An 11,216-nucleotide genomic window follows, 5' to 3' on the forward strand; every position below is an offset into this window, starting at 1 on the left:
CATTGAAGGTCAGTGCTGCTGTTACAACATTGTTAATTGCTGATATAAAGAGCATTTGGATTGGTTGGAAAAGGGATTATGTGGTAATAGTTCCTATGAAAGATGGCAGAGGAGATGGCTTTTTAATAAAACATGCATATAAATGTATCTGCGCTACACAACTTGCATGATTCTGAACCAAATGTATTTATTTATTTTTTATGAATGTAAATTCATTTTAATTTTGGCTCCTAACTCACCAGTATCCGTTATATGTGGCATTACAAATTGACAGGGCAGATGTGTATCAGAAAATTCAAAAAATGTGAGTTGGGACAACCTGACTCTGATTAGGCAGCATCACTAACTCAGTTTTGCGATGGTTACTCTGAATTAATATGATGCCACTGACCACAACAGGCCTTGCCTATCTCAGGGGAACAGAACAGAGAGAGCATTTTGTTTTTGCACCATTCAGCTGAGATGTGGCCGAACTAATCCTGAAGGCCCAGCCATTTGCATTCCTGTGTATTACAGAATGTTAGTAACACAACACCAATTACCATTATAACGCTGTAAACACCATAACATACAGTAGGCTACCTGACAAACGTTTGGAAATATTAAAACTTTTGGTTGCACTTTATTTTTCAGTTTGTGTACTTATGTGTTCTTACAGTGTACTTGCCTATAAGAAAGTACTAGGTAATTTAAGGTATAACTATGTGGGGTATAGGTTCAGGGTTAGTACCTAGTTATTATACAGTTATTACAAAGTACATAGTATGTACATGGGGAACAGGACTGTAAAATAAAGTGCAACCCAATTTTTACTCTTATATTCACCAAGGCTGCATTTAAGTAAAAATGGTAATATTGTGAAACAGTATTAAAAATTAAAAGAACTATTTTCTATTTGAATATATTTCACAATGTAATGTATTCCTGTGAAGTCAAAGCTGAATTTTCAGCATCATTACTCCAGTCTTCAGCGTCACATGCTCCGAAAAAGCTGATTATAAATATTAAAATATATACATTTATTTTCTTAACTGATAGAGAGCTTTTAAATAAATTAAATTTATTTGTTTATAATTTTTTTAATGCTATATTTTGGTCACCCTTACTAAATATGCATTTTCTTACTGTATATATTTAGAAATGTCACTACCAAGTTTTTGTTTCCATTGAAATATCCAGTTTAATGTACGAATAATCTCATACAGAAAACATTTGTGTGGCTCATTTGTTCAGTGCATGAATCAGAACTATGTCTGCCAAACATTTCATGCCCTGCTTGATGGACAGAAGTTTCAATCCCACCTTGCACCAAAGCTTTTTTGATCAATACTAAAAGAAGCATTTCATAATAATGATCTGTTGTTTTCAAAAACCATTTCTGTGTCCTGCCAACACAAGTGGGCAAAGGTACTCAAGTAACTTAATGAGATAGCATAGAGCTAATCGACAGGATAGGGCACCATTGGCTGGGACCTCGGCTCCCACCACCACCCCCCTCCCGCACAGCAACACCAGTGATTGAGATCGACAGGCTGTCTGCTTATAAAGAGATTACATGGAAATCCCTCTGAAGCCAACACTTCAGGACAGCGCTCGTTTGGATATCTAGAACAGCTGCACCTCAAATATTGTTCATGCGTGAAGTTAGCGTTACGTTTAGGCCGTAAGGGACAAATTAACCAATCAGCGCTATACTATAAAAGGTCACTGAACAGTGCAGCTTGTCGGAGCTGTCCACTGGGGCAATGGGGTGAAAGATCTAAATTTGCTTAATTGACAAATGTCTCACAATTTAATAGCTGTCATGCACAAAAATGGCTTGTGAAGTTTGCATTGCACCTTACTCTGAAAAAATTGCAATTTAAACAGATAGTTCACCCAAAGTCATTTACTCACCCTCATGTTGTTCCAAACTTACATTACTTTCTTCAGTGGAACAAAAAAAAAGATAGCCTATATTTGTCCATAAATTGAAAATCAATGGGGTCAAAATCAACATTTTTCAACATTTGTGTTCCTTTGTGAATTTGTTTTTTTATACAGGTCTGGAACGATGTGAGGGTGAGCAAATGATCAATTTTCATTTTGAGGTCAGGGAGTTGGGGGCTGCATCTGAAATCGCATACCCTCTTGAGTAGGTACCTCACAACAGCTAAAAAAAGTATGTTGTATATAGTATGAATGTAATCTGGACATACTAAATTCACCATGTTGCCCTTATCACGTGAACTACCAGCGTCAGTTGTCACGTCACTGCGATTCACAAAAATCCTCTCCTGTAGCCTCATGGGATAGTAAAGTGTCCATTGTATCCACACTTCAGAATCTTGCCAAAAGTAGGTCATCAACGTTCCCTAATAGCTGAGGAGGAGGCTGTTGCAGATGAAAACGAGCTTGCAGGGGCGGGTTTTATTGGAAAAGTCCTGCATACGTCACCAAAGAGAGATTTCACTTGAAGATCCAGTTACAGTATGACATTTTGATTAAACATTACGGGGTGAAAATGTTTTTTTTTGGTTTTCTTAAATGAAACATATACGGATGAATTGTTCACAGTAAGATCTATAATATCCAGACAGGGTGAATTTTCATTTCATGCTGACATTAAGCACAAAACCACCTTTCAGTTTTTCAGTGAATGCTATGATATTGCTTCATCATCATCATCCGAACAGCAGCAGCCCTAGCAAGGCCAGGTCTTGTTTTAGGACTAGATCATGCTTAATGTTATCTCGCCTTACAGGAGCTGATGGATGTTTCATGCCGGTGCGGAAATAAATAGGGAGGTGGACAGCCAAAAAAATGCTCATTCCTCCAAAGTTCTCCTGTACAGGTTGCAGAGAAGTGAAGTATGCCAGAGCAATCTATTTCACGTGCTGAAGCTGAAACCTAATTACACAGATTAATGTCCCATGGAAGGTGCCATTACCTAAATAGCCTCCTTAAAAAAGGAGGAGACTTTGCTTCAGCCCAAATATGCGGTTTAAATGCTGATGGATCCTTCAAATCTAGATTTGAATATGCGCGTCCTGACTTTCTTCAGTCTGCTGCTAGAGTAAGATTTTGTGCAGCCTTTAATTCCCCCTCTACAGGCACTTCACTTGACAATGACAGTAAGCCTGGATAAGTCCTCGCCCTACCTTCTCCAATGTGAAATATTTAACCAGGGCTGCCAGTAGCACAGCAAAAGGCTTTAGTACTGATTTCGTTCCCTTGCACATCTCACCTGTTTAGTGTGCAAAGCCTGGATTGATTAAACTGCTTTTACTTCCCAGGCTAACCTTTAGGGACTTCTGATCCCGGTGTTTACAGCTGCGTGCTGGTCAGTCCCGCCACGACACCGGCTTCTTAAAATAAGACATCGGTTGTTGTGGTGGATGAGAGAGCGGGAAATGGAGTTGACAGTCAGAGGCAGAGCCGTGAGCTTGACGCGGCCTTCGGTTGAATCTGTCAGAGCAGAAGCACCCCACCCCCATCGTCACCCCTCTGCTCACACACAAGCACATGCTGTCGCGAGGCATTAGCGTGGCAGAAATACACACACTTGCTCCTTCCACCCCACATGAAGCCTAGGCATTTCTAAACCAAGTTGCAAAATCTTCTCATCCTCACGCTTGAGCCTACGTGACGTCAGATGTGCATTTACAGGCTTAGTTTCAGTTTTGTGGGCTGTTGGGAGAAGCGTGTGTATGACGCATCTGTTTCCACAGTTATGACCGAAACACGCCATAATGTGGGAATAGCCTACAATTCCCCCCCTGTGAATTGCTGTTGTTTTTGCTGACAAGAGTTGACCTTCAGACATTTCTGCTTCTCATATTGTTGTTCCTGACATTAAGCCACTGGTCAGAAAAAAAAAAACTCTGAAATGAATTCTCTCATTAGCTATTTATTTATCACAATTTATTTATTTGTTTGTTTATCTATCACAATTTATTTATCACTTTGCATACACAGTGGCAAGGCATTGCATTGTGTTAAAAATTATTTATTGATTTATTTATCACTTTTCATACAGTGGCAAGGCGTTGCATTGTGTCAAAAAACCTATTTATTTATTTATCACATTTCATAGTGGCAAGACATTGCATTGTGATAAAAACTATTTATTTATTTATCACATTTCATTTCATATACAGTGGCAAGGTATTTCATTGTGTTAAAACTATTTATTTATCTATCACTTTTCATACACAGTGGTAAGACATTGCATTGTGTTAAAAACTAGTTATCACACACATAATAAAAAAAATAATAATAATTAAAAATGGGTTAAAATTAATAATAATAAAAAAAAAAATAACATTATAAATAATATAGCCTAGCACAACTAGTAAAGTGCTACACATTGCTCAGTCAAACACATCCTGACCATTTATAGCCTACAACTGCCAAGTGATCTACCATCTCTGAAGTGCAGTGAAAGTCAGACAGACACGGCCTTTTAAACATCCACACGAAGACCTCCCTTCACCTAGCATCTGCATTGCCACATACACAGTCATAACAGTTATGTCCTATCAAAATAATCCCCTGTTATCCTGCTATTTATAGGTCGCTCCTTTCAAATTGACCAATCCCTTATGCTCCTCCCCTTCACTTGAATGAGGATGATTTTACTATGACTAGGCCGCATGATAATCCTCCAGTGTCATTCAGTTGCGCCGTGAACCCCACCGAGACTGAATGTCTGACTCCATGATGCCTCCAGACAGATGTGGCATCCTCCATGAGGAAATTAAAGCTCAATGAAGGAGAACAGAATTCTCTTGCAGATGCTCAATCGTATGAAATATTCATCACAAAGCAATGCATTTCCAGTGGAACGCGTATATTATTCTGGCCTCGGGGCAAACTGTGTCCGATATTTTGAACAGGGACACAATAAAACACCATTTTGGCCTTAGCACAGTCCTAAATATTCCATTTCATCCCTTAGCTCTATGCTTTAGGGTCTCAAGAGCATTCTGGGATGCAGACACTTGCATTTATCTTTCTTGCTGTCCAGTTGCATCAACCCAATGTGCACACGGGCCTTTGTTCTGATTCCCCAACAATTAGCTTCAGATAATGAGGTCAGTTTGTTCACATTTCTATTTGTGGAGCCTTTTCATTTGAACAGAGTTGTAGGGGAGTGTGTAACACAGGGTGAGATGTAACACCATCAGTTTAACCAATTAGAAATTACCTATATAGGTGACATCACTATCATCCACCAGCTACATCAGATGACAGTATAGAAACATCTATGTCTCCATTTTTATTTATTTTAAAATTCTTTCTATTAATTTTAAGTAACTTAATGCACTAAATTTTAAAATGCCCATGTTTTTTTATTGGTTTTACATCCCACCTTACTAGATTTTCAAACTACTTCAATTTAGCAGAAAAATATGAAATATTACTACATCAAAGTGTAAGACAAATAGCAAAAGCAGTGTGTTACAGACGTTAAAACTGAATGTTACAACACTCTCCAGTGTCCCCGAGCGCTCGATCTGTTGCCCTGCATCATGGGGTACAGAAACAATCTGCGGACCTACCGCAGCCAATCTGAATGGTCGTGATGCAACATCACCACATTTCACGCAAATCAGGGGAAGTGTTGGCTGAAATTAAAGTTACCATCTCAACCCCGTACTGTAACCCTCTTAGTGTTGGGGGCGGGTGTGTGTGGTGGTGGCAGGGTGGGGGTGGTCTCCCTGGTTGCTAAGGGCAACAGGGTGAGATAGATGGAGCCGCAGCTGCGCGTCTGTTAATACCAGCGCTCGACCCTCCACGTCCCCGCGCGCAATTCTCCACACACTCACACGCACACTGATCTCTCTTCAGTCAAGGCACGAGGATGCGAGCAGGGATTTAGTTTCAGTGTCTTTTCCAGTCTGGAGCAGATTATTACCTTTCCTCCAGCACACGGGACGGATTTACACACGAGAAACAAGGTTTGCAGACTCTTTTCTTAGTTATACTTTTTTTTGTGTATAATTTTAAGTATTTCTGTCGTGCAACTTCATTTTGTATGCTAGATCTGATTACCTTTCTTTATTGTGTCAAAATACAAAGGTATTGTTTTAAACGCTTCGCCTGTGCAATGCATTTACAATGGACATTATAAGGAAGTGCAGAGATTTAGATGGAAAGGACAATAGGCGCGCAATGACTGCGCCCTGGATTTGAATTCGTAGGCATGGTGAAATTGAACATTTGATTCAACGAATCCGTTTCCAGCTTGTCTTGCTTTGTGTTTATGTTTATGAATAAGGACATCTGCTTCGCAATTGCGTGTTTGCTCAAGCAACTGTTACGAGTTCATTCATTCATGCGATCAACTTCGCCAAACGTGCCAGACTGTCCTCTCGCATATTATTATCAGACGCACTCAAGTGTGAATTTGCTCTAAACTGCGCTCAGTCTGTGGTGAATGTATCAATTAAATGCCCTTTTATGAAACAAAAACATTTTATTCGCTGAATTGGATACCAACGAGATTTCGAGAATAAAAGAAGCATGGCTTTACCACAATAGACGGAATGCGCGCGCGCTTGTGTGTGTGTGTGTGTGTGTGTGTGTGTATGGCGCGCAGGTTGTTGTTTTCCCGCTGCATGATGATTTCATAATTCCCACAGCACACATTTACACGGTGACAGACATGTTGCTGATTACTGGAAGCTTCGCGAATCTAAATATTTTTAATTATTCACGAACTATTGTAAGGTCCTATAAATTGGTGATCCGAGTCAAGTGGCATGAATGAGTATTGTTCAGCATGTTTTCCAGACACAACAGAAGTAGGATGTCTCCTTGAGTCTTTTCGATGCATTTTTGGCAAATAACGTACTACTCGCGCAACGCCTTCAATTAAAATAACTTGGGTGATGTTGATATCAACGCATTTTTACAAAATGGAGGAGATGGTTAGGGACGCATTAGCAATGCAAATGAGGTTTTGAAGAGCACTGGCACCTGCTGTCTCAAGCATTTGCATTGGCTTTTCCCTCGTTTCTCATTAGAATTAAGTTCTACTTCTGCAAGCAAGGTTTGAGCCCACACTTAGGGCTTTATCAAGGGAGCTTCTCCAAGTCTCTTCTCTTGCGTTTGCATAACAAAGGGGAAGGGTTTTGTTCATGAAAAGAGGGGACAAAACCGTCAAGCCTCAATTGTCCCAGTGTCAGTCGGATGGGCAAGCAGGGTCTTGTGTCCCATCAGTAAACAGTCTCAGTCACGGCAAAATCCAATTAAGCCATGTTCTTTCCATCAGGCTTTTCACAAGGCAAAAAATATTGCTTGTGTTTTTTATGCTATACTGTACTCATTTTACGGTGCATATAGTCATATGGTTCCTTGAATAAATCAATTATGTAACTATGTCACATGTGGTTTCACCTCTAGCATCTTAGACAAAATATACAATGTCAAATAATTTCAAATTCTCAAGTGGGTCATTCAGAGGAAGCATTAAATTGCTTTAAGCATCAAGAAAGCTTGACGTATGATCATTTTTGTAATCACAAAAGAACCCTCTGTGTAGAAACAAAACCAGCCCCAGTGTTAAGCGACGTGAGTTGACCCAGAGTGAAGAGTTTAGAGGTTTATAAGATCATTAATTTTTTTATATGGGCTTAATAAGCTAAATTGTAGAACTAAGATGCATAAGTTTCAAGTATTGTAAAAAACATATGCTGATACATACAGCCAATTTAAAACTGATTGTTGTCTCCTCTCCTTCTAGCTTTGAGGTCCATCTTCTCCACACGGAATATGATGCAGAATTGCCTAATTCTTATGGAAATACGTTGGATAGGAACACTCTCAGAGCTGTTGGCTGATCATCAATGAACTCAGTTCCATAAAGAACAGAAGGAAATAAGTTTGTTTTTTTTCAGTGAAAAATTCCTGATAGTTGGAGATTTTGTTTTTGGATATGGCGGCAACTGAGGCTACTGCAGAGCCTGTCCAAGCAGACATTGTTGAGAATAAAGCAGAGGTGGAAACCACAAAGCCAGACCCAGCTTCAACAGAGGAAGCCCCAGCTTCAACAGAGGAAACACAGCCTACTACTGAGGCACCGCCAAGCACAGAGCAGCCAGCTGATAGCAAATCCAAACCAGCCTCTGAAAAAATATGGGACTCTTTTTTAAATAAAAGTGGGCTTGGAAAAGTAATGGGAGGGAAGAAGAAGAAGGAGCAGCATACAGGAGCTGAGGATACTACAGGCGAGGAGCAGGATAAGGTCTCCAATCAAAATGATCAAGGGGATACTGCAGGCCCTAAAGAACAGGAATCTAGTCAGCCAGCAGAAGCTACCGAGGCTGCAGCTGATGGGCAGACTATTGAAAAAGCCCCAGAAAATGAGGAGGCTTCCCAAGAGCAAAAGGCATCTGGTGCCAAGCCAAAGCAAGGAGAGAAGTCCAGTGTCAGAGACTTCATCCGCAATCCTGTCGCTAAAATCTTCTCACACAAAAGCACAGACAAAAAGGATGGTACAGGGGGTCTCCAAAAACATGACAAGGTTCGGTCGAAATCACTAGACAGACTAGAGGATGCTGACGCCAGCACAACTGCGGCTGACCAAACAGAGGAGCCTCCGACTACAGACGAGCCAGACAAGTCTAACCCTCAAACAACAAAAAACGTGAAACGCTGGCATTCTTTTAAGAAACTTATGGCTCAAAAAAGTCACAAGAAAAGCACAGATGAGTCCAAGGATGCTGAGGGGGCAGATGGAACAAGTGTGGATGGAGCAGGAGACACTGGGACATTGGATTCAACAACAAAGTCAGAGCAATCCGGGCAAAAAAGGTGGAAATTGAAGAGATCTTGGACATTCCAAGGTCTGAAGAGAGATTCATCAGTTGTTGGAATCCACAAACCAAAGGACAAAGACTCGTCAGATGTAAAAGATGAAAATGACCCAGAGGCAGAACAGGGGATGGAAGATGTAAAGGTAGCCAGTGACGTAGAAACACAGGAGAAGACTAATGTTGACGTTGATGAGGAGAAAGGAGCAACTGCTACTACACAGCATGCAAAATCTGTGGACCAGCATGCAAATGAGATCTGGACCTCTTTCAAAAAACGAGTTATTCCCAAATCAAAGAAGGCAGCTGACACTGGTGGAGTAGAGGAGGAAGCAGCGGGTGAGCAAGAGCAGACTGATGAACCACAGGCGGGTAAAGACTCAGGCAAGACAGCCAAGGCAAAAAGGACACACTTCAACCGTGCTGTGTCACTAAAGAACTTCATACTGCGAAAGGGGAAGAGTACCAGCATGGACATGGGGGAGGGTACAACAGCCCAGAAAGATGGCGATGATACTGCTGAGAGTGAGGCTAAAGACATGGATGGCCTTGATGATGCAGCTGGGTCAGCCGATGTCCCACAGACTGGATCAGAGGAGCAGACTCTGGCTCAGAGTGAGAGCAATAATGAAGCTCAGGTGGCAGGCGAGCACAAGAGTTCTGATGGAGAGGAGAGGTCCCACACTAGTGCACCATCTGGTCAGCCAGCAGACAAGCCTCATGCAGCAGACCCAGCACCAGAGGGTGGAGGCCAGGCAGAGCCAAAAGCCAATGGTGAGAATGGATGTTCGGATGCTACATCAGAGGACACCGCAGCACACAATCATGAAGCCACAACCCAGAATGATGTGAAGGATGAGGAGACCAACCAGGAGACCATAAACTCTAGTGGCAAAACTTGTCCGAAGGATGGGAAAATCCTAAATCAAGACGGGAAGTGCGATACTGTCAATGCAGTTGTCCAAAGCGGTGAGTGTCAAGCCCCAATTGACTCGAGAGATCTACAGCAAAATGGAAATGACAAAGCTGAGTCTAAAATAGGACTAGGTACTAGTGTTGAGGTAGAGACCAGGGGGGATGGGGCCCCTCAATGTGGAGGGTCCCTTTCTGGGTCAGCGAAGACCAATGCAGATGAACAAGAGGAGGCCTTGAAGAGGATGTTCTATGAGGTTGCAGCTTCCATCGTGCGTGCAGTTGTATCCTCAGCCACTGAACAGTTAGCCAAGGAGAAGGAGCCTCCGGACAGTAGTTTGCAGTGTTTCCAGCCTGAAAATAATAGCAGTTATACAGATATTGATGTCAGTTACTGTCACAGAGAAGTTACTTTAAATCAGGGATCCCTGTATTGAATCCTCAGCATCTGTGTTTGTGGGGAACATGTTTTGGTGTTGTGGGCACATATCAAAAAGTTATTGTTATATTCCATCACCCCTTTAAAAAGTTGTGAATTTTAGGGTCAGTGAATTCAAAGGAAGATACAGGTGCTTTAATTGAGCTGATGTGAAGTTACCCAAAGTACCAGTTTGTGTATTTTCAGGAAGTATTCTCTACCTATAATTTATTAAATGAAAAATTATAGCATGTCTCAATGTTAATGTGGATCCAATAATAATTAAGTGTTCTTGAGGTTGAGGATTTTCACATGCAGTTGTGTAGTGTTTGCTGTTCTGTATTATAAAGTTCACAAAATGTGTTTTTGGTGAACCTAAATGACCTCTTCTCTGTGACGAAAATGTGTGAATAATTAAATATTAAAATGAAAGTTTTAAATGTAGAAATATATTGTAATACATTCTGAAATCTCTTCTGTTATTATTTACCAGAAAAAAAGGCGGGAAACGTGTGATGCCACACAAAGAGGATTAGATCTGCATGGGATTCGTTCAGCGAGGAGCTTTGCCCCCCTCCCCCCAAAATATGGAGTAATCACATGTTTACACCACGATTCACCATGGTGAGAGATGCAATCCACATAGTTAAAAAAAATCTTGAAAAGCAATAATTCTGAATCATCAATCAGTGCAGTTCTTGCTACCATTCCATCATTGTAAATGTTTTGCCTGTCTACTAGTGAGATTTTATATTGTCATAAATGACATTCCTTTGAAATGTTAATCTCAGTGATCACAAAGTACCGTGATCATAAAGACTGTTAGTTTTATATTAATTGCCATTATGTTTGTAGTTTTCCTTTGACTAGATATATGTGATACAGACACATTTAAAATAACAGCCCGCCAGACTGCCCCCCGAATTGTGAATTCAATACGGAATTCAATGCTCTAATCTCTGTGTTTTTGTTTTTAGACTGTTATCTTGTGTACATGAATAAACCACCATTAAACATTAAGTAATTCTCTGGGTTTTCTTGCAGGTTATGACATCCTTTGCCATTTACAGATTTTAGAAAAGAAATGC

At 40.8% G+C, this 11,216-nt stretch overlaps 1 protein-coding gene across 1 annotated transcript; it reads left to right on the forward strand.

The window, feature by feature from the left end:
- Window positions 1-5,533: 5,533 nt before the first annotated feature.
- Window positions 5,534-11,148, forward strand: LOC311090531 (uncharacterized protein). The gene is made up of 3 exons (XM_084125842.1): window positions 5,534-5,942; window positions 7,730-9,767; window positions 10,622-11,148. The coding sequence occupies exons 2-3, from the start codon at window positions 7,922-7,924 to the stop codon at window positions 10,642-10,644; spliced, it is 1,869 nt and encodes a 622-aa protein (XP_083981968.1). The 5' UTR covers window positions 5,534-5,942; window positions 7,730-7,921; the 3' UTR covers window positions 10,645-11,148.
- The last annotated feature ends 68 nt before the right edge of the window (window positions 11,149-11,216 follow it).

This window comes from Abramis brama (genome assembly GCF_963993115.1).
Source record: "Abramis brama genome assembly, chromosome: 10".
NCBI lineage: Eukaryota > Metazoa > Chordata > Actinopteri > Cypriniformes > Leuciscidae > Abramis > Abramis brama.